At 38.8% G+C, this 25347-nt stretch overlaps 1 protein-coding gene across 12 annotated transcripts in view; it reads right to left on the bottom strand.

Annotated features, from left to right (window-relative positions):
- The window catches only part of LHFPL2 (LHFPL tetraspan subfamily member 2), a 129826-nt gene that overhangs the window by 94333 nt on the left and 10146 nt on the right, over positions 1-25347 (bottom strand). For 6 of the 12 annotated variants that reach the window (XR_011736750.1, XM_071802892.1, XM_071802890.1 and 3 more), the window contains one exon: positions 14382-14550. The exons of the other annotated variants lie outside the window; for them this stretch is intronic. Coding sequence is in view for 1 of the 6 variants with exons in the window: in XM_071802892.1 (XP_071658993.1) it covers positions 14382-14550 (169 nt within the window). In the remaining 5 variants the exon portion in view is untranslated. The remainder of the gene's footprint in view (positions 1-14381; positions 14551-25347) is intronic. 12 annotated transcript variants of the gene reach the window in all.

Genomic DNA, 25347 nt, shown 5'->3' with positions numbered 1-25347 from the left:
TAATGCTAGGATCATTTAGTTTGAGAAAAAAAAAAAAAAATCCGAGCTGAACAGAGAGGAATGCTTTGAATAAGATTTTGTCAGACAAACCAAACCCTACCTTCAGACACATATGGTATGTTTATTACTCTAGTTACCATGCATTCATGCTACAAATGAAGTAATGCAAACTCATGTCATTAGAAAATTAATTAACATGTTTATAATGACATGTTCCTCTGTGTCACTAGAAAACAAAATATGTATTTCTGAATCAAGTACCTTTCCCTCCCAACCTGTCAATAAATTCAGTCTCCTCCATCATTATGTTTTCAGGACTCCAAGTTTTAGTAGTGGTTGTCTATGTGAATACTCTAGAACAGCAACAAAACTTGTTCTATTTAAGGCACAGGAAACTATGCACATACATAAGCAGTGCGTTTGTTATATCCTTACAAAAATACACCAAAAGCTGATAGCTCCCCTTCAGAAAAATAACCTATCTGTCTTCAAAAAGAAGAAAGGACTGTACTTCTGGTGATTTCACAGTGCAGCCTGGCACCATATGTTTCATTTGTGTTGTGGTTTTTTTTTTTTTTTTCTGTTTTGTTTTTCTTCTCTCTTGAAGGACTAGAGCAAGCTCTATTATGCATGAATTCAGAAAGTACAAGTCAGCCAAAAGTCGCAGATCTCTCAGGATAGACACATCCATCTGTCATTTCACAGCAGGAGAACAATAGCAGCTTCAGTATAGACACAACAAGCTCACACAGTCCTTACACAGCCAGACAGAAAATCTGCCTTAGCTGATAGCTAGCTGCTTTTGAAACTCCAGACAGATGTTCCTGTGTAACACCAGGATCAATTGCTGCTTTCTTCTTTCTGTATTTTCCAAATTCCTCACTTGTTCATAGCAACCAAAATACAGTCAGTTTACTGCTTGTAATCTCTATAGAGCCTTGGGAAAATCAGATTTCAGAAGCAAAAGAACTCAAGACATAGAAGCACAGAATACACTATTCTTTAATCTGCAATTTTTCTGCTCTTGGGGCCTATTTTTGAAGTAGCTAATCCATAAAGCTTGACAAAGACTGTCCTTGTTTTAATATAATGATTTTCTAGAGCTATGCTTAGCAGCCTGCAATGATCTTGTCCATAAATCTGTTGAACAGACAGTATATTGCATTGCTTCTCTACCATAGAAAAAAACCAACTTTTATTTTTTAATGATTTATTTCACATCTGTAGAAATTGAAACACAAGTTCTAAACAGAAAAATTATTATTTGTAATACACCCTAATTTAATCTTTAAGTGACTAAACAGAAGAATTGGCAAAGCATTGGTTTTAGTTCAAGTATAAGAACGTGTTACTGATAACACTCAACCAGTTTACATGTCTAAAAATAATCTCACCAGGCTCATCTGAAAAACTTCTCTTTCAGTAGTATATGTATAGTTTTTTTCCCTGACAATCAGTCAGTCTCATTGGGTTTTGGTTACATTCAAATTTGCAACACTGGCTCCATCACAGTTCCCACATTTTCCAGAAGTAAACAAATGGTGCCTTTTAAACAATAGGATAGTGCTGGTGTCCTGTGCCCTACTGTAAAGTTTGCCTCATTAAGAATAAGCTTCTAAAACAAATTTGACTGCTAGTAACTGAAGGCACACTGAAAATATATACCTTGGAGTGCCTTCAGAAGTCAATGTTGGGATTTTAAACTAAGCAAGGCCCAAATTACGCAAAGACTCTCAAACATGACAAAACTCTGCAAGATGAAGGCTGACACATTACCCTGTAAAAAACATCACCAGTTTTTGTTCAAGAATGCTATCATCTGCATTTCCTTTTTTCAAGAACCACAAGGACAGAGAATGCTGACAGGCTAGGAAAGGAAAAAAAAAAAAAAACAAACTTAGGAAGGAAGAAGAATAAAATGCTCATAAGATGAAGATGGAATGGAAGTACATGCATATTATTGACAGAAAGTGTGCTTTATGCAACATCTGAGTTCCAAGATTTTGCTTCAAAAATTTACCTATGCCTCTCAAATATTTCTGGGAATTTTCCAGGCACTAGATGTAAAGTTCTCCTTAACAAAATCACTCCCCTTTTTGAAACTATAAAGCAAATGCACTTTCTTTTGACATCTTACAAAGATGTAGTTCAGTCACATCTAACTAGCAAATGCAATTAATCATGCATTAACTCTTAGTCCTTTAAAGTTTGCTGGGTAGGAAGAGTATGTAAAACCTGAACACGGAAAATATATCTCAAATCTCCAGACAGAGTATGTATGTCACAGCAAGGGGGAGAAAGGCAGGCAAGACTCTTTTAGAGGGGCTTTGTTTTAGTTTGGTTTTGGATGGCAGGGGTTGTTTGCTTTCTCATCTGTGTTGAAGCCTGAAACAGCCTGAAGCTACGGATAGCACAGATTGAGCAAGAGTAGGAGTGCAGCTGGAAAAGTCAAAAGGTAACAGTGAATAGAATTCCTCACTGTTAAGCAATGGAACAAGAGTTAAATCTGCCACAAAGGAAAATTAATCTGAGATACCTGCTTTTCACTTGTATCCCAATCTATTAATATGGTTGGTAAGCTTCCTTGTACATTACTGCATTTTGTGAAGCCCTATCATACTACATAAACCCTGCATTTTCCAATAAGAGGTGCTTTCCTAAAAAGTAGATTGTTTTATGCATGGTTCAATTAATTTATCATTCTGCAAGACAGCCTATGTTCTACTTACTAAAACAGTCAAACTATAAAAGCTCAATTTCCACTTTTTAGCAAGACTAACTGAGCTGACTTAGTTGACGCAAACTTATCCTTAAAGAAAATAAAGTTTCAGGTAAACATGACAGTTTTTCTTTTTTCCTTACATCAAGGTTTACAGATCCATTAGAATGGGACCTGTGTGTCCAGGAAGGAGAGCAGAAAAATAGCTTTCCCGTGTGGACATACAGCACACTGTAAATGAGCATCCCCCTCCTTCCCCTGCTCTTTTCCCCTCTCCTGTTCTCACTCAGAAATCAGATATACTGATAACATCTGCAGTAAATAAGGACCAAGACTGAAAAAGAAAAGTGTGCAATACTGAACTAGCACTGGACAGGCAACTATTATAGATCCTTACTCAAGTTGTACAACTGTTCAGGGCAGTAAGCTCCTAAAGGACTCACTATTGATACTAAAATGAAAGAAGACCAGTTTTCAAATTAATTCAAGAGAGTGAATGGCCATGACCGTTAGAAGGAATAGTTTCATGATTTAAAAACATTTATTTTTCCTAGGAAAGTTCTCAAATTCAAATAAATTCTCCCAGTGGTGATGCAGTAGATCTCAAGATACAGCAAGACATTTTAGTATAGTATTGGGAGAAATTAAGTCAAAATCTACAAACTGCAGGGCTAGAATAAAATTTGTACCTTAAGGAATAATATAATGCTGCGATCCTTGAAAAAAGTACACTTTTCTTGCATGTGTTAATATCATAAGTATAATATCATCATACTTTTGTCCAAAACTCTCATAAAAAGTCATCATGGTTATGTTTCACATTTAATATTATATGTAACTGCTGGACTTTACATAAACCAGTACAACACTTGTTGACGTCCTTCTGAAGCTTACCTCAGTAACATACCACATCATCCAAATACTCCTTTTAAATCCACATGAACCCAGATGGAAGCCTGCTATTCACCAGGAAACTCCCTCTGCCAAGGAGCATTTCCAAAACCTTTGTGTTTTGTTAAACAACCCAAAGAGCAACAGTTCCCCATCCAGAAATGTATAAAAACAGTGTCAGAGTCACTGTCTCAGTCCTATCTTTTCTTCCTTTATGGGTGATCACTGAAACTATGAATAAAATTTTTAAAATCTTATCCAAATACAACCTAAAAAAACCCCAACAAAAATTAGGAAAAAAAAAAAAGGGGGGCAACCTCCCCCCACCCCAGTTCCTGCTGTCTCCTCTCATACTGACTGGTAGAATGGGTTTATCATTAGCAGTTTCCAGGTCAGTGGCAGGTAATGGAGCAAACCCTTGAATGCCCTTTGCCTGAACTGAATCAGGACCATAATCTGGATACTGCCACAAAAGACAATTAAAAATGTTTCTGTAAATACCGTAGCCACAAAAGGAGTGCTAAGGAGAATCTCCATCCTTCGGTGGATGTGGTGGAAAACATAGTGACAACAGATGAGAAAAAGCCTCAGATACTTAATGCCTTATTTGGTTCAGTTTTTTATGGTAAGATCAGTTGTTCTTTGGGTACTCAGGCACCTGAGGTGGAAAAGAGAGAAAATGGACCAGAATGAAGGCCCCGTAATCCAAGGAGAAATGCTTAGTGACCTGCTACACAATTTATATTCTATGGGGGCAGATGAGATCCATCCAAGGTCGCTGAGGGAGCTGACAGATTTGATCACTGAGCCACTTTCAATCATTTATCAGCAGTCATGGGTGACTGGGGAGGTCCCAATTGACTGAAGGTTGGCAAATGTGAAACCCATACAGAACACTTGAAAAGAGAATCCAGGGAAATACAGGCCTGTCCCTCTGGCCTTGGTGCCAGGGAAGGTTACGGAGCACATCATCTTGAGTGCTATCACACGGTACATACAAGAAAAACATGCGATCAGGCCCTGTCAACATGGGTTTTGAAAGGCATAGGATCCTTGACCAGCCTGATTTCCTTCTATGACAAGGTGACCCGCTTAGTGGATGAGTGTACTTAGACTTCAGTAAAGCCTTTGACACCGTAATCCACAGCATTCTCCTGGAGAAGCTGGCTGCTCATGGCTTGGACAGATGGCTGTACTCTTTGCTGGGTAAAAAACTGGCTGGATGGTCGGGCCCAAAGAGTTGTGCTGAATGGAGTAAAATCCAGCTGGCGGCCAGTCACGAGTGGTGTTCCCCAGGGGTCAGTGCGTGTGCCAGTTCTGTTTATTATCTTTATCAATGATCTGGATGAGGGGTTTGAGTGCACCCTCAATAAGTTTGCAGATGACACCAAGTTGGGTGGGAGTATTGCTCTGCTGGAGGGCAGGAAGGTTCCACACAGGGGGCTCCAGACCAGCTGGATCATTGGGCTGAGTCCAATTGCATGAGCTTTAAAAAGGCCAAGTGCCGGGTCCTGCACTTGGGTCACAACAACCCCAGGCAGCGCTACAGGCTCAGGGAAGAGTGGCTGGAAAGCTGCCTGGCAGAAACTGATCTGGGGGTGTTGACTGACAGTCAGTTGAACATGAGCCAGCAGTGTGCCCAGGTGGCCAAAAAAGCCAACAGCATCCTGGCTTGTATCAGGAACAGTGTGGCCAGCAAGCACCAGGGAAGTGATTCTGCCACTGTACCTAGCACTGGTGAGGCCCCACCCCAAATCCTGTGTTCAGTTTTGCACCCCTCACTACAAGAAAGATATTGAGGCACTGGAGAGAGTGCAGAGAAGGGTGACAAAGCTGCTGATAGGTCTGTAGAACAAGCAGCGGTTCAGGGAACTGGGGCTGTTTAGCCTGGAGAAAAGGAGGCTGAGGTGAGACATTATCACTGTCTACAACTACCTGAAAGGAGGTTGTAGTAGGGTGGGTGTAAGTCTCTTCTTTCAAGTCACAGTGATAGGAGGAGAGGAAATAGCCTCAAGTTGTGCCAGGGGAGGTTTAGATTGAATATTAGGAAAAATTTATCCACCAAAAATAGTTATCAGGCATTGGAACAGGCTGCCCAGGGAAGTGGTGGAGTCACCATCCCTGGCGGTGTTTAAAAGACAATGCAGATGAGCTTCTTAGGAACATGGTTTAGAGGTAGACTTGGCAGTGTTATGCTAATGGTTGAACTTGATGATCTTAAAGGTCTTTTAGCACCCTAAATGATTCTATGATTCTAGGAAGATCTCTTCAAACAGAAGTTGGTCTCTGCCACCAACAGATACAGAAGTGGATGGTTGCCCCATGGATGGTGAGAATGTGGAGAGGAAGACATCCACAGTCACTGGATAAGTAACTCAACCACTGAATGTCTCTGCAAGACAGCAAACATCTTGATGGGTCTTAGGAGGAGGTATTCTTTGTTTCTGTGATATCCCTCACTCTTTCCTGATAACAACTGCACCTTCCATTAATTAATGTTTTTCTAGGGCATAGACTTTTACCTGGAAACAGTCGTCAGTGCCACATCTCCCAGTCACTCCTCAATCCAGAGTACCATGTACAGCCAGCACAGTACCACAGCTCTCCTTGTTGCATACAGCACTACTTAAACTTTCCAGGAACAGACCAGATTATTTTCCTATTTCCAAAACTAACATTGCTACTACTGTAATCCTGGAAAAAGAGATACCCAGGGGAGAATCAAACTCTAACGACAGAAGTTGTGAAAACAAAATGGCTTCCTTCCATCTGTGAAACATAACCACTGGGAGGGTAAAGGGGGAATGCTTTGAAGAGGAATCTCCGCATTAAGAATTTATTTACATGTGTCAGACAGACAGTGTCCTGCTGTGCTTGTCCCCAATTATCTGAAAGTAGAAATAAGATGGGCAGCAGACTGCAAAGCTTTGATCTGAAGTGCAGCAAGGCTGGTTTCACGATATCAGTCATGTCACGGCCTTTACAGGCAGCCAAGGCTGAGATCTTTTGTTAAAACTCCATACATCTTATAGTCTCCTGTATCCACTGACCTCCTTTGATCAAAATGATGAGTAGCCCCTTTTGCACCCAAAAGGAAAGCATCTGGTAGAAGAAAGACGCCTGCATGTAACCCCAAGGCTGTGGTTTCAGGAGCAGCCGAAACAGTTTGAAGGTTTCTTGCCACCCAAATAGGAACACGATAGAGACCGTCCCCCTCCTGCGCTCCTTCCCAATGCCCTGCACCTAGCCACGCAGTCCCATCTCATTCCCTCCATTACACCAGGATGTGACAGACCCTCCTAACAAGACAGTACATTTAAAAGCCTGGATATTCTTTCCTCTTGAGCCAGTCAGGAGCAGGGCCAGGGTATGCACTCACTCTGGTCTGGGGGATCTAAACACTGAGCCGCTCTTAAGATTGACCTCTTCAGGTACCATTGGAAAAAGTTGCTTCACCTACAAGATTTTAAAACATCTCTAGCTTGCCCCGCCTGTAATATTTTTTCTTGTATCTTTTGACATGAGTCAAGGCCACACATTATTTTTTTCTGCTAACTTCAGACACTTCTGCTTTCTATTAGGACTGTAGTAGTGAACAAATACTTGGCTCTGGCAGATTTTCATGCTAAGGCTTTCTGCAGTCATGTCAGAAGATAAACAGAATCTTTCAGATTTAGGAGAGACCTACCTAAAAATGTTATTAGCTTGCTTGTTTGTTTTAACTGACTGAAGGGTACGACAGTTTAACACAAACAAAATAATTTTCTAATTGAGTAACACAAACGCTGTTACATTTGTAGCACACTTTTCCATTAAAATAAAACATCTGTAAATTATGTAATAAGGGCAGGCCAGCATTATGTGTCCTAAATATTTTAATAAAGACATATTCACAGTATTTTGTGCAGTAACCAACAAATGAACGTAGCCTACAAATGTGTCTATAAAATTATCCAATTTCACAGTTTACTTAGAAAATACAATGCTTTCATGGAATATTATACCTAGTGCCTGACACTTCTCTTCATTTGTTTGAGTAAACTAAGTTTAATGTATACAATAATAACTGCTAAGGATTTACTGACCTACCTTTTTTAGGATACTTCATGGTACAACAAAACACAAACCTGCTTCTTTCACTTCCGCAATGCGAGCATCCACAATCTTCTAGAATACCATACGTAATTTAAATAGCGTTTAGAATTACAAGCTTAATTAAAGAACAGGAATTTAAAAGGCCTAAACTTACCCACCAGTTAAACTAATTTATCTGACGATATCTGAACACATACCTCATCGTTTGAGGTATGTTTGAAGGGATAAACCACTTCTGTTGTGCAATTTTTAAATCTAGAGAGATAATGCTTAAAAAAACCTGCCCATTTGCCACTCTTCTAAACATCAGCAGCTCTTCAATGATCAAATGACCACAAAAGTAAACAAAACATTATTTGCCTTGTACCATCTGAACTCTTCTGCTTCAAGGAGAGTGCCAAAATGATGTCAGAGTAAACCTGATACCCAAGCTTCACTACTAGAAGGGTGGATACCCTCTGAAGCTAAATTCTCTCCTGATAAGAAACATCAAGAGCTGATCGTTATGAAAAACAGACCTTTATCCTTGTGAGTGATAACAAAGTAAACTGTGACACTGGAGGAGGAACCTCCTGCCCCAATCTAGATAAATATTTTTTTCAGATAAGGTTGCATTTGCATCCTTATTTGCATGCTAGAGAATTGGCAAGCTCATCTCTTACGAGGACAAAGACTTTATCACAAAAAACCCAAAACAACACAAAAAAAACCTCATCAAAAACAAAAAAACCCACAACACTCACCCTTTTATAAATAATAATTTCCAAGCTTTCAAGAACAGCACCTAGTTATCACAATTCTACTGCAAGTTGATAATATAAATACAGTAATTTTTGTAACAGATGAGATAAAGACACAAAAAGATTCTTGTAATTCTGGGAGTAACAGACATGAATAAAGTCACAGAAAAACAGACACATCAGGCAGAACAGTGTAAGCAGGACAACAGCATTCATTCCAGCAATACACATGCCACAAGCAAACTGGTCACAACTCATGCAGAAGTAGCTCAGTGGCCCTCTGATGACTACATGAACCTTCCTGAAACCCGTCTACACTGGATCCTCTTGAAAACAGTGGGATGTTTCAGCTCACTCGGTCAGAAGGCAATCCACGTTCCTTCAAGATGGTCAATATCCCCCTCTTCGCAAAATGGAATAAACACTCAAGAAAAGGCCATTCTGTATGCCTTTAGCAGAGCCTCACTTTTTTGCTCCTACCCAACCACAGTGATACCTAGCTTCCCAGAAAAATTGTTTGGTTTGGTTTGGTTTCTGAATACAAGCAGGCTCCTCACCAAAAAATAAACCAACTCTACCAAAACAAACAAATCAACCAACCAACCACAACCCTGCTTCTTTTCCTGATCAGAGGCCAAATTAACCTGATCCTTTTCTTTCTAGCTCTCCCCACCATATCAAACTCCTGTTACAGGTGTTGCAGAGAAAATGTGAAGGGGCCCATATGTTTAATTATTCCTCATATGGCCAGTATACTACTTACATAGTAAATACAGTGAAACTCAGTTCTCAGTAAATGCAGGATATTCCAGATTTTAAACCCCTCCACAAAAAAAGCTGGTTTAAAATCAAATTAATTCACTTCTAACACATACGTATTTCTGTGTCTGTGCATCTGCCATGTACATCTCTAGCAAGAAAAGCTCCAGGAATCTTTAGTTAACTGTATCAGTAACTTAAAAGTTGGGGTTTCTTCTAAGTATTTAAGAGACAAAAAACCCCAACCAAATAAAACAAAAACACACACCAAAAAAAACCCAAAACAACAAAAAACACCCAAACCCACAAGACTTTTCTAGCAACATGAAATAAAATTGGATCCCATAGCATTTCAGAAAAAGTGCTCTTAAACCCAAGGGTTCAGTCAATAAACATTAGCCTCTTATATCAAGCATATCCTACAATTGATCAAGCCCTAACAATTCTCTACCCCACTCTAGAAGATGACACAAAATCTACTGCTTCTTAATTGGCAAAATATTTAACCAGTCTGAATAATCACTTAAGAAGAAGTTAACCCCTTAATTCCATGTGTTTAAACATTAACATTTACAGTCTGCAGAAAGTACAAGCTAGTTAGCCTTAAAAAAATATTTGCAGCCCATTTCCTTTGATGTGGAAATACACACAATTGCCACTAGCAAATGGCAACTTTTAGACATGAGGTAACTTCTTTTTTAAGGTTCACTTTAATTATGACTAGGAACCTAGTGGTCTGAATGCTATTGCTGATTCTTTGTGATCTAAGAAACTAATTTAAACCTATTTTCTCAATTAAAGTCTTTACAATCAAACTTAAAAAAAAAAAAAAAAAAAAGACAACAACACTGAAAAATTCACCTGGCAAAACATTTGAAGTCAATTGCTGGATTATTCTCATCTTCTCAACTACCAGAAAGCATTCTTAATTTTTGACAATCTCTTTGGAAAAACTAACATATATTAGCATAGCTCCAAGTAAACATTCTTAAGCAAGTACAAAAGTAAAAGATACACTAGATAATAGACAAATTTTAACTTTAATCCTAGCACATTTAAGAAATCCGAGATTATTTCCCTTTGATTTATGGCAAAAAGCAGTCAGGGACAGTGAGCAGTACATCATCTCCACTGATCTTTACTGGGGCCATTGGTTTTCAGCTCCTTGGAAATAATCAAGCCTTGAATATGAGGAATGTCTCATGGTAATAAACAAAGGATACATCACATCACATCACAAACTTCCAAAACATACTGGCAAATACCGCATAATTCACATTTTCTGGTGATACTGTGAATGAAATTTTCAAACACAGCTGGTAATTAGGTGTATAAAGTTAACATCAGGTTGCTTATACTGGCGCCTGAAATTAGAATTGGGAGGAAGTTAGTTTCTGAAATACAAGCCTAATGAGACAAGGGGCAGCAGCCAGCCTGCCCACTCACCTCACAATACTGACAGCTCAGCAGTCAGCTCTTTGTTGGGCCAGAGAGTTTCTTTCACCGATGCCAAAACACAGGTGCTCTTCACAGGCAGAAGTCCAACACCTGCCTTCACCACCAGTTGCAGGTAACAACATGAAATTCTGATTAAACCATGAGATGCTTGTGATGCTTTACACACCTCAGACTCTTCACATAATTTACATTGTTCACAATTTAAGAAGTCACCTAAAACCAGTCATGCACTATGCATAGGGATGACAAACAATAACTCCCCACTGCAGGCACCAACTAAACAGACACAGAGAATCAGGTTCCCTCAACCATTTTCTCCTTCCTCCTGGTTCTCTTTTGAATCTCAATTTAAGTCCGTCAGCTTCAATAAGAGAGAGCCTTTCAATAAGAAAATCCTCCAGCTCCTCTCCCTCAGACAATTCTTGATCCTGGTGGTGAGAACACACCACTCAGAGGTGGTGACCAAACTTGGGTCCCTTGAGACTGCAGAGAGATGTGAGTACAGATCATCCTCTTTAACCAATATGCTGTGTGACTACACGGCAGGGGACAGATCTTTTACCTATGTGTCCTCAGGAGAGGATTTCGTGTTGGCAGAGATCATCAGCACCCACCAGCCAGATACCTGTGTTCCACAGGTAGGCAAGAGATGAGCAACACTTTCCACGGGCTAATGCTGGAAACCTCACCATTCCCTTGGAGATCTCTGGTCCTGTCTACTGACTCTACAAACACTGCAGGCTCTCAACTCCGGTAACATGAATCATCCGCCGCGTTTTTCAGCTCTGCATGGGAATTGTGCAAGGAGTTGCTTTGAAATCATACTCAGCAATTTTATTACTTAATATACTGGTATATCAATTTCTGGCAGAATTTTAAAGCAAGCCATTCTGAAAACAAATTTATGGAAGAAAAATGAGTCAAGGGAGAGAAAGATTCAGCTTCCTTTTAAATGCATGACTCATTTTAATTATCATCCTGCAGGCAGATCAGTTAATTGCTAGAAACCGCTGATTATTCTCACCTTTTCTTATTAGGCAAAAATCACTGCACACTCAGACTCAAAAATCGTAACATGAACTAAAAACAGACCTTGCTTGATATTTCTAGAATTTTTACTTAATTTTGTATTTTTACCCTATTTTCAAATGATTTGTTTTTTAATAATGGTAAGTCTACATTGCTCAGGCATGTTTTAATTTGCTCTTTTAACATCTGCAATTTGTTACATCAGCTAATAAAGCACCGTACTATCTAATTTTTTTTTAGCTAAGTATCCAGATGTGTCTCTAGAAGTTTATATTTGAATCAATATATTATGAAGGCTTTATTTCACAGCATTACTCAGTACACAGGACTTTCTTCTACATCAGATCACACAGGATCTCAAACAAAGCTATTTTTGCAGAGAAGTGTAAAAAAAGACAAGCACTTTAATTGGGTTTTTTTTGAGTTGAGTGGCATTTTTTTTGTTGTTTTGGTATGTTTTTTGTTTTGTTTTGGGTTGGTTTTTTTTTTTGTGAAACAGCAGAAGTCATGCTGGAAATAAAAGACTTCAAAATCAAACAGAGCCTTGTTGACATAGCAAATCCTCAGCTAATGAGATCATGCCAAAACTAGCACCTATAGTAAACATTCAACGGAATGCTAATGACAAAAGCTCCAAAAAACTATCCTTCCTTCTGGCCTAGTGGAGTCATGTATTGCAACTGTGAAGACACCTTTATTTAAAGAAATCAAATACACATGTTGGTGCTACAGTCTGGAAATAAGACATTGCGGGTATAAATAAAGCAGTTCCCCAGCTGCCACAGTTTATTGTTGAAGAGTAATATATCTAGAGAAATTATTTCGATTTACAGACATTCTCAATTACATTCAGGTCTTCAAGAATGTATCACTTCATACAAGAGAAGCCTCTAAAAAAGTGTTCAAGCTTGTGAGGGGTGAGAACTCCAGGCCACAAGTTGCTGCCAGGGACTAGACAGGTCCCTCTGGCCAGCCAAACATGGCAATTCTGCACTGATGTGTAGTGGCTGTGCTGCAGGAGGGACTGTTCCAAAACAAGCTTACCAGCATAGGAAGCACACCCAAGAGACGCACTGGTTACCCTCCTGACAGACATGAAGAAGTGCTGCAGTCAGCCAATTTCAACCACTGTTGGTTTTTTTTTTTCCCTTCTGGACATTTTCTGGAGTTCTCAAACGGTAACACCTTAATGGACTTCAGAGTTCCTGAGTACTGTATGGTGCAACACTAACCCAGAATCTGAGATATGAAAGACATGGTTTTGTCAGATGGCCTCTATGCAAATACACACAGCTAGAAATATAGCTGATATTTTGACAAGCAAAGTAAAATAGATTCACACTGTATGGCACAGGAAAGGAAGTGCTGCTATGTAACTCAAGCCATATGACTTCCCTGAAATAATTCAGTGTTGAATTACAGTTTATTTTTCAGGAGGAAAAAAGTGTAATCTGGATTCTAGGATTGCCCATAACTTTCTTACTGACACCGTAAACCAAATAAATACACCATAGATCATAGTTCTCAGTCCACTATGAATTTCCCTGGCTCTTCTCTGGTCACAGTCAACATCATCTTGGATTCACGGGCATTAGCAGGGTATTCCAGTAGCAGTTGTACCAGTGCCAAACAGATAATATAATCTCAATTCCTAGGCAGAACACCTCATTTTTAACACTCAGGAATCACACTAGTCCTTTCCAGGCATACTGCTACACTGAGAACTCATGTTGAGCTGATTATCTGCTGTGACCCTCTATTCAGAGTTGTCACATTTCACAGAGGACATGCCCATGGGAGTTATTCGTGTTTCCTATCTTGATGACTTTGACTTCAGAATTGCCATTCACCAGACCTGGTTTACCAGCCAATCCACATTACTGTCACAGTCTGTTGTCATCCCACTGTTTGCTGTATGCCATTGGCAGGGAAAGGAGTGATCTTTCCATCACTCATGGATTTTCAGTTCACACGGAATGCTGGTTTTATTTTGCAACTCAAACAAGAATTAATTTATAAGTGTTTTAGTGTCTCTGTTGCTCAGGAAGTCAAGCTGCCTGATCACAGCTGTACTTCCAGGTCTTGCAAGCTCTGGTTTTGTGACTCTTTTCAGAGGTTGGCAAGGGTAATGTGATTTCTGTTTTAAAAAGATCAGTGAAGAGCCAGCAGCTTATATGCAAACCCAGCAAAACAATGGCAACTCCATATTTACAGTTACCTTAGGCGCCTGTCATTTAGCCAGCTCAAAGATGATTTTTTGGTTTTACTTCGTTCTACTTTGTGAAAAAAGAAAAGTTAAATACACGACCTAAGTCTATTACATCTTTATCCATCAGCTGAACTTGTCATTTCATGTAAAGGCATTATCAAGTTAATTTTATCAGATAAATTTTTCACAATCCCATACCAGTTGGCATTAGTATTATATACTAAGTACTATATACTTCTCCCAGTGTCTATTAAGTCAATGCAATGATAGACAGCACAATGTTCAACCCTAAAGCCTGGCTTTTTCAGCGTCTCCATCCAGCCTACACAGAAGCTTCTCCCTGGAGGCGGCAGAGTTCTTTTCAGGTAGTACCCATTGTCTGAGGAGCAAAATACTGCTGCCCACCACCACCTAATGCAGAGGGTCAGGCTGAAGCTGCTGGCAATGATACCACTGTCCACGACCATCAGCCTGCTCTTACCTTCACAGGCACCAACAGCAATCCGACTGTTCAGGGCTGACAGCACAGCCCCTCCATCCATCTGTACGTCCAGCTGTCTTCCTAATGTCTTCTTCCCAGCAGCCCATAACAAAATCTGAGACCCACTCCACAAGTCTGTGCCGTACAACATTAAGTCATCATGTGTAATCTAATAAATTAGAGAAAAACACTTATGTCATATTCTAGTCTCTGAAACTTCTCCAGAAGCAACAAATAAGTAAACTGGGGGAAGAAGTGGTGAGGATAGAGATGCAAATAGCATTAACAGAGTTGAGAACTCATTCTTTAGCTTTTCCAAATTTTCTGGATGCACTTTCCTTGGCTCTAGTGATTTTAAAGGATGTTGTTTAATGGCTGGTGTTACTGGAACGGAATCTGTTTTGTTATAAATCTCTGAAGAGAGCTAGTGTCTCTTCCAAATACTAAACAATCTAATACTAAACTATCTAATAAAATCCTGGCTGGTATTGCACTTCTATTTACAGCTATACCATTCCTATTGAGTAATGCACCAACTGTAATGCTCCAGTTCCACTTGCTCCTCATAGAACAATCTCAACAGCCCTGAACACAGTGATTAGCACAACCACTCCCATGGAGCAGCATCTTGGCTTCTTTTAAACAAGATTTGTAGCTGGTTCCTCTTCAGTGTCCAAAGACAGAAGTCACCTGTCAGGTGAAACAGGAGAAGACTAAGTCCTGAGAACACTGATTATAATCCCACCCTAATAAATAAAACCACAAAGGATTAGCGTAAAAAACAAATTGTTATTTTTGTATATTCAGAACCTGATACACTGTGTGTCCTAGAAATGTACAGATGTCTAGAATTTAATGGGTAGCACTGGCGAGCATTCTGAGTGGCATGTCATGGTGGGCAAAAAGATATTCTGCAAATCTTTCAAAACTAAAAATCTACCATATAGCTTAATTCAACAGCTGGAGACCAGACTTTAGGACTCAGAGGTCCTCTGGCAATTCTGTTCTCTCAAATAATTCACAAAGTGCCTGCATGCTCCTCCAGAATTTTATGACAACTGCATGGGGCAGTTCCTGCTAAAAAAGTGCTTTAACAGTGACTACATCAACTATGTTGGGTTGGGGTTTTTAATTAAATTTCCAGCTTGCATTTTGCATTTCTGCCCAGGCAGAACTGATTTCTTCTCATCTATGTGATCCTAAGTATATATATCATACATAATCTTGATGGGTGGAAACCACACACTTCAGTTCATTTCCTCTTACCCTGCATAAAACCTCTATAAACTTCAGTCAGATCTCTGCTAGCACTGCAACAGTATCACTGCCAAGTAGGTAGTCTGTCTTTCAACACTTTGAAGAAAAGTAATTTTATTTCATTTTAGATCAACAGATTTGTATAAACTTCAAATACAAAGATATAGCTAAAGGCTATCTATAGCTATTCCTAGTTATTAAAATTTCCAGCATCATTTTCTGTTATAATTGATGCTGATATTTGCCCATAAAGTTAGTAAGCAAAGCTTTACAAAGGAATGGAAGGTTATGTCTCTAATGACAGTTTCTGAGACAACTTTGAAAGACCACAAACTCTCACCAACATGAGCTCAACACTGCATAATGGCCTTAAAAAGAGAAGCTCCAGACAATATTAACCAGTAATCACTCCTAAAAAGAAAGAGAAATAGACACAAGGCTCATAGCATTATTTAATGTATTCTGGTTCCTTTTCTTTTTTTTTAACTCCAAAAACTCCTGTCACTCTACAACAACTACAGATCTCCTGAAAGCAACTGAAAGTATATCACAGAAAATACATGGCATAACTGGGCTTATGAGGAAGGAGGGAAGGGAGGGAAGGGAGGGAAGGGAGGGAGGGAAGGGAGGGAGGGAGGGAGGGAGGGAGGGAGGGAGGGAGGGAGGGAGGGAGGGAGGGAGGGAGGAAGGAAGGAAGGAAGGAAGGAAGGAAGGAAGGAAGGAAGGAAGGAAGGAAGGAAGGAAGGAAGGAAGGAAGGAAGGAAGGAAGGAAGGAAGGAAGGAAGGAAGGAAGGAAGGAAGGAAGGAAGGAAGGAAGGAAGGAAGGAAGGAAGGGTAATACCAATGTAAGGATGACAATTTCTTGCTCACCAATCACATTTTTAAAGGCAAATTTGTATTTCAGGATGGAAAAATAATACCATTTCAAGAGTTCTCCATCAGCTATGTGACACTAATGAGATCTGGATGTGACAAGCTAACCAACAGTACCACAAAATGGGACCATATACGCAGAGTACATGGATGTACACCACACACATGAAAACCACGTAGAAAATACATTAGCATACACAGCACATAGGTCAGTGTGTCATTTCTTGATAACAACAATAGATCTCTTAAGTAAATAACATCTCTGTCCTTACACTATTACGTGCATCCATTTCTTTCTCAAACGTTCAATGTAAGCTTAATAATTGACCAAAGTAGTAATTACTATAGGCTCTGAGGAACTGGCAAGGGCAGGACGTAAAATAATTCAAGATACTGAAGTGAACATACACTCTTTTGAAGCAAGTAACTTCATTTCAGCTGAAACAAGACAGACAGGTTCTCTTTAATGCGCGTGTTTTCAATACAAAAATCAATAATTGAAATTTTATCTAGAAACTGACAGTACCCAGCCAAGATGGCTCAAAATTTTGCTGCCCTGCTCCTATCAAACCAAAGGAAACTCTATTTTTCATAATTTTGCACCTTCATCTACTTATAGGAAGAAAACAATGACACTATTGGAGCCTGGTTTAGAATAAAACCAAATCAAGTGTTTTACAAACTTACAGAATTTGTTTTAAATGATCACGTTAAAAAAATTCCCTAGCTATAAATGAAAGACCAACTGATACTGTACATGTTCTACTAATCGCACAATACCCCCCTGTTACATTTCAGAATACTGATGTTTCTTAGAAGTACTTTTTCTCAATAGCAGCCGTGCCAGGATACAGATGGTTGAGTATTTAGTTCCTTAAGTCAATGAATGCAAACGATCCATCCATTTAAAAAACCTCATAACAATGCAATGAAAAAATAACTGTAAAAAATAATAAGCTAACTCAGCCTTTAGGAACAAATTTTGATGATTTTTGGTTAACATTTACATTTTTAAAATATCAACTGTAAATGCACAAACTAAAAATAAAAGCAGACAGAAATCTGTCTTTAAGTTGTGAAGTATGCAAGTGCCTCATAGCTTCAAAATTTGCATTTACCATAGATATTTAATTTAATAAACCACACATCCTGGCAGTGTGCCCTATCCCACCTCTTCAGGAAACACCAGACGAAAGTATGACTATGACGTGGTTGGTCCCTGAGTTATCTGAAAAAGTACATTGTGAGTGGTATTTATTAATTCATAAGAGGTGATTTAATTATGAGGTTTTGGAAAGGGAATGGAAATAGCTCAACTGTTCCTCCTGTTTAAAAAAAACACCTGCACCAACATTTCCCTGCTTTTTAAAGCAGAGGTCATATTTTCTTGTTTTGTTTCATGTAGTTCATTGTCTGTTGGTAACATTTAAAGTCTCCAAAGAAAGGTTTTATAAACCAACTCTTCACAAGAAAGACTGGGGACCAGCTGTACCATCCCTATCCAAAACATACAGATGCCCAGTATTTTTCAATGCTTTTAAAGATAACAACTTCAAACAAGCTTGAGCCAAGAAAAACAAATGCCATGACTATGTCTGATGGATGTTTGATGAAACAGAGCATTCACCCTTTTGGTTAATGCAAGACATATATAGCTTCTCAAATATTCAGTCATAAATAATTGCATGTATTTACACTCACACAATCAAAATGTATAAATCTAAGTTAAAGTAACAGGTATGGTGTGACCTTCATGATTCACCTGTGTCTTCAGGTCACATAGTCATGTATCCACAGTGGACAAGTATCCAGTATCCAAGTGAGGGAGATGGAGGCAGGATACAGCTCTCTGCTTATGACAAATGAGCCTCAAAAAAGCGAGGAGATGGGAATGACAGGCACGACAACGTTATTACAGAAAACAAAAAAGAAAATCATAAAAAATGAAAAATCATGGAAAACATGTCAGTTTAAATGCATGAAATGGAAGAGTCTCCTCCCAGAGGTGGAGAGTGAAAGGGTTAACTACAAACCTACACATCTAAATATTGTGGTGATCCTTTAGGTTCTATATATTAAGGTCAATATCCAATGAATATTTCCATCACAACTTCTAACACAAATTCAAGAACTAGTGAACTTTAGCACTAATGAAGCCAAAGTTCATTTAAAGACAAAACAAGAACCACAAACTGTTCTTAGAAATGAGATAGGGAACAGACTGTCTGCTCAGTCTAGGTCAATGTAAGACTGCTGATTACAGCATTGCTTTCAGAACAAAGGATCCTATTTAATTTTATCATATCTAATGCAATTTTTGGTATTTGACAAGAAACAGTTCCAGAAAAAATTATTTCAACACACAAAGTAGTATTGACACACAGCACCCATTTTCTTCATTTCATCCTATTATCACCTTGCTCCTTTGACCTCATTTCACCACCATCTAACAAAGCCATTAAGAGCAGTTTTGTTTTCCTCATAAATCATCCCACCAACCCTTTGATGCTTTTGACACCTTCTTCTTAATTCCTTTGATTCTGTCAACATTTCTTCATAACAGGTACCTTAAACTGACTGTAATTCAAAAGAATGTAAATGTACTCCAGGACAGAGAGATGTGTTATAAAATAGGCAAGAAACACTTTTTCTTGATCCTCCTGTTTTGGTCCTTAGAATATTTTTAAAAACAACTGGAACTTACCTTTTTCCATTACTATCTCAAACTCAGATCTTACATGTTTTTCCATTTCTTTCAATATTATGCTTCCCAGACCCATCTGCTTCTTAATTTAAAATGCATAGGTGCACAGTATTACATAATATTTTTCAAGACAGAACTCAATGCTGTTTTCCTGCTGATATTTCATTTGGGAGGTTTGATGATGAACGAGGATGATACTATGATGTCTGTCTCTGCTGGTATTTCCTTAATAGGTTCCTGTTCTGAGAAATTATGGCTCAGTTCTGCACAAGAGTGAACTTCGCGTCCTAAAAAATTATTTATGAAATCATGTAAAGAATGGTCAAATAACACATTTTCTATGTCTGATCAAACAAAATTAACAGGCTGTGTGTGTATGTAAGACCCAAAACATATCTCAAAAGTTAACTATGTAACAAGCAATCACATTATTATAAATATTAAGTATCATAAAAACTGCAACACACAGCCACTTGCTTTTATAATATCTTCCAGGTAGTGCATGTTTTTAAAAATGTAACTCTTCACATACTTAAATGTAACTATCTACTTTGTGCTGGAACAAACCAATGTGTAGGTGGTGAATCTTCAGCTGAGCTGAGCAAATGCATTAGTACAGACAAATAAATCAACAGGAGCCAGAATAACTTCCCTCTAAAGGCAGAAACTCATTTAAGCATATGAAAAAAACACAGTCATTAGGGAAAATAGTTTATTTTCTGTTTCTGAAAGGATATAATAAATAACAGACACAACTACAGTGTGGGCCACGTCCAGGAAATCTGTGAGGTCTCTCGGACCACACAATCCCTCCAGAAAGTCACATGTAGTAATGATGAAGCAACTCACCCACTCAGGGCAATGCTCAAATCACTCACATATGGCTAGAAAATTAGAGAGAAACATTCATCAAATGGTTACCAGCTCCTCAAGAACCATTGGCACTGTCAGACAACACCAACCATCCCAGGGGCATTTTAGGACGCACGGACATCTACAGGCCTCTGCACAGGCTTACACTCCCAAATAATTCCAACGTAAGAGAACAAACGTATTCATTTTTAGAACACACAACTTATCTAGGATAAAAAATTTAGAGTTACATGCAAAAGCAGAATGGTATTGTACAGCAAAGAGGAAGCTGGCAGTTGCAAACAGCAGACAGAAACAGTAGGTGGACATATTTATTATTTTTTAAACAGGACAGTAGTTTCAGTGCAAGACCAGCAGACAGGCTATTTCTATCATCTGGCAATGAGATAAACACAGATTAAGAGGTAGGGTGTTGACTTCTTCCAAGTGAAATGAAGACATCTGCATTGATCCAAAGACTACAGAGTGCTCCCTGCCCTGAGCAAGGACACTAACAGAAAGCTCCTGGAGGGACAGGAGACAGCTGCAGGTTTTGCCAGGAGGAGTCCAGACTTCAAAGTCCGCCTGTTAAGCCCTTGCATCTACCCTTGCGCCATCACTCAGACGTTCTGCCCACTCCATCCTCACAAGGACAATGCCCTGTGCACAGGACTCCTCTAGACATCTGTGAATATGAAGCCCATGCTTGTTATTACTTCATCTAATGTTTTTAGCTATTCTTACCATTTGCAGTTCCTTTAGGAAAAAAAAATAAAAATGTTTTATTGTACCTGCTTCCTCTCTGAATAAAGAGATGCATAATAATGCTTTGAGCTTCTGAGGCTTTGCAGGGAACCCTGGGAAACTAATGTTAAAAACAAAGCACTGCTTTCTAAAAACAAAATGAGAAATAAGCTTTATATTTTTGAGAACTTGACTAAGGAGGGGCACATATGTCAGCCCTCAAAAAATAAGTATCAGATAAATTTGTTTCCTTCTGGATTGCAAACTGCTTCACCATGCTACTCGATGGGATTGTAATTGCCCATTCACCATCTATCAGACCAAAATCTTCCTGAAATGGGCTGTGGTGTCTGAGCATGTTAAAGATAATATGGAGTATATTACATGTGTTTGCAAAGATGGCTACACATTTACCATTCCCCTCAGCTGCTGAATGCTGCCTCAGCCCAGAGAGACAGACACAGGTCTGACGCTCTGGATTTTAATTAACCAGTGTTTATAAATAACCTTTCACATTATCAGATACAGAAAAACACAAGTGAGTAATAACAGCATCGATTTTGATCAGTCTTTGTTCAGCCTTTCAAGTAGAGGAAAGCACATTGGAAAGAGACACATTTGTTTACCAAATTATCTGGGTTGTTTGATGCAAATCTGAACTCTTTATCCTCACTGAAAAAAAAAAAAAAAAAAGGACTCAATAAAATAATATATTCTACTTGGTCACAAGAGCAATCACAAATGGCAAGTGAAGTAATAAACGTCAATGCCTGCAAATGCAGCCTGTCCCTTGGCAGAGAACTCTGTGGCCATAGATAATGATTCAGAACGAAAAACTTCAAATGGAAGGTTTGTTAATTGGTTATCAAATTATTTTTTATGACAATGTTAGAACTTCTTGTGCATTTGATACAACTTCTGACATATTTAGGGACCATATAACAGAACAAAAAAATAAAACAGTGTCTGACCACTTTAACAGATTATTATTGCTATAATTATTACCACGCTCAAAATTTTAACCACAATTATTGCAGGAGGAAAGGACAGTAATACAGACTTATTTGGATTATTGTTTAATTAATGATTTCCCTTCCATAATCTAATCTCAAAAAAGAGTGTTTAACAGTTTTCTCCTAAAAAGTGTGGTTTAGTTACATAAAATCTTAGAAGAATCGCTATCATAGATACTAGGTCTGAGGTCAATGATCCTATCAATTGATAGCTAAATACAAGGCTACTTTTCTTTCTTCTGCAGTATAACTCAATAGCAACAGGCTAAATGGGGAGAAAACATTAAAAATATTTTCTTTGGACTGTTTTCACAGATCTAAACAGTAGCCTAATGATATCTGACATAATTCTCAGTGTAATCAGCTAATGACATGGCCGAGTCTTCCCTTGCCCATACAGGAGAGGTGCTTAAGTCTAACAGAAGAGCTGGCTAAACAGAAAACTTGTCTGCCTTTATCAGTTCCAAAATACCCAGCTGTGATGCTGTTGACTATGAGTAATTGCATTTGGCACAGCTTTAATAAATATTCAGATAATTGTATTTGCTATATGTAAATATATAATCAGTTCAAATATTTACAGGTATCAGATTATGATATTTGAACATGAGAATACTTCTGGGTTTTCCTGCAGTTTAATCTTAAGGTAGTCACAAAACAACCCTGATGTAGTAACATTAATTAACTTTCAGTCAGTGTGCAGAGATCAAAGTAGCCACTACATACAAACATCCCAACAATAACAAAACTGCACTCACAGTTATTTACAGCAAACTTCAATAGTTTCATCTACACAAACCTAAATGTTGCCCTTCCTCATCCACCTCCAAAGCCTCACACTTCAATAAAACCCACTTCAGTAAATTGTATGGAGTTTCAGTATGATCAGTCTGCTTCAGCAGCAGATGCGGGAACAGACTACAAAGGCTCAGGAAGGAACTTCCTAATGCCTGCATGACCCTTGCCTGTTTAACCCAGCCTCCACTGCAGCAGCAGGAGATAACCTGGGAACTCAACTATTCATAGCACAGCACAGTCTAATACCCAGTACAAAAAAAACCCTCCACGGCAGTATAACCATTGCACAGGCTTTCCACCTCCAGGCAAAATTACTTTCCCCCATGTCTCAGCCCACAGAGAAAGAGAGGATAAAATTGTTTATTTGGTACCACAAGAAGATAAGAACCATTCACCTTTCAGGTGGTAAGACATGAAGAAGCCTGCAGATACAGTTTGGAGTGAAAAGCATTGTTCATTTAACCCCCATAACCACTTCTGAAAATCTGGTAAAAGTGTGTGAAATATATTAATACATGACAGAAAGGTAAAGAATGCATGTGCGGCACATGGCTGTGTCTTCATTAATGCCAGATTACCATCTGGTACATTACCATCTGGTATGATCGCCACGCAACACAAGTTTACCCCCGAGCAAGTGCAGACACAATCACATTTCTGTCAAGTTTGCCAGAGAGCAGGATGCTGCATTCGTCCTGACTTCACATCAGCCGAAGGAGGACAAAAAATATCTGTTCTGGCACCATCAGATTTGTAGGGAGATGAACAGTATCTGACAGAGCAGAAAACCTACTAGTACAATGTTAACATTAACATTTCAGCTGACAAGGTATGTTTATGTGTGATGCTTGCATCATGTGCTTACGTGTTTCTTCATCTGCTGGTGAGTGTCATAACAGCATATGATTGAATCAACACTCTAAATCAATCCAGTAAATCAGTGTCTCTAGAATAATAACACAGAACCTTCCTCCCTCTATACTACTTTGTCCCAATCAATGATCTAACAGCTTTCACTCTTCACTCTAACTCTGCAAGGAATCTTGCATATTTCATGCTCATGTCAGCAGTTAAAATGAATCTATAGTAGAAGGCAGAAGGGCAAAGAAACTAAAAACTTCCATATTAAATACAATTTCAGACAGGCATAGGAGAAAATAAATCAGAAAAAACAAGTTAGGATTACAGACAGAACTGCTTAGATTCCCTAAACGAGACAATATGTATTATCTCATCTGGCAGTTTAGCATGACTGAAATGAAACATAATTTGTAGCTGACGCCAACTGGCAGGAGACAGACAAATGTTCATAGTAATTTTTGTGTTTGGTTAAAAATGTACTTCTGTCTTAAATTATAAGGAAAATGAAGAGGAGGCTTTTGGTCTGCAAAGTACAAGATTTGCAGATGCTATCCTGAGCTACTAACACAGAAGAATGTGTCCTGAGTTTTTAAAATTTAAAAAGACAAATCTAAAATTATGCCAAGTCAAATCTTCTGCCCAGTACCCCAGCTCCCAAGAGGAGCCAAAAGCAGATGTCTGGGGAAGAGGATAAGAATAGCATAAGTATTTAGCGATACTTTCCCCAAATACTCTCCAGTCTCCAATAATTTGCAGCTCAGGGACTCTCAAAGCCAGAGGTCATGCTTATGTATTTAATAATCCCCTACAGACTTTTTCTTCCACTCATTTTGTCCAGTCTCCCTTTGAATCAATACAAATTTTCAGTACCCACTGCATCCTGTGGAGATACACAACTTAATGATATGTGCATGAAACAAAAGTCCTCTTTTTGCTGTTGCAACCCAACACCTGCTAGTTCAATTTCCATGCTCATTAGTTCTTGCACTGGGAGAGACAACAAACAACAGAACCCTAGCACCCTTGCTATGACATTCATGATTTTATAAAACTATAATCACAACCCCCATTGTCTCTTTTCCTCACCAACTTAACTGGTTTTTGTATGGAAGGTATTATGCATCTCTGATTGTCCTTGCAGTACTTCTATGGTTCTTTTCCAGCTCTCCTGGATCCTTTTTGAGATGATGGTCCAGAAATGCACACAACACTCAAGATGTGGGTACACCATTGACACAAATGATGGATTTGTGCTCTATTCCTTTAACACTCAATTAGAAACCTGCAGACTTCTAACACTCAGTTTGCTTTTTTGACTGTGGCATACTTGTGGAACCATTTATTACAAATCTAGGGTCTTTCTTATATCCAAGAAACAAGCCAGCTCAGAGCCCATTGCTTTACAAGCAAAAGTAAGTCTGCCCTCCCTGCCCTGATATTTCATCAGTTTTTCTTCAATGCTGAGTTGGATATACTGTTTTACCGCCTACCTATTTAGTTTTACAAAGTATTTCTGCAGATGTTTACCACTCCGAATAACACAGCAGCATATGCAAACTCTATAATCCTTTCTTTTGAATCATGTATGAACAAATGAAGAGCAGAGGCATTACAACAGATCCACATGCATCTCCACAGGTAACTTCTCTCCATTGTGACAACAAACCATTTACATCTGCCCTTGGTTTTCTGCTTTCTTATCTGTGCAAGAAGCTTCACTTTTACTCCAAAGGTAGCTTGTTTTCCTTAAGAGCCTTTCTGAAATCTAAGAAGCCTAAAAATAAAACTTGATCTCCATCATCTATATGCTTCCACATTTACAAGGCATTACCTCCCCTTCAAAAGTTTATGTTATCTCTTTCCA

The sequence above is a fragment of the Patagioenas fasciata genome, chromosome Z (assembly GCF_037038585.1).
Source record: "Patagioenas fasciata isolate bPatFas1 chromosome Z, bPatFas1.hap1, whole genome shotgun sequence".
NCBI lineage: Eukaryota > Metazoa > Chordata > Aves > Columbiformes > Columbidae > Patagioenas > Patagioenas fasciata.
This window is presented reverse-complemented; position numbering and strand designations above follow the sequence as displayed.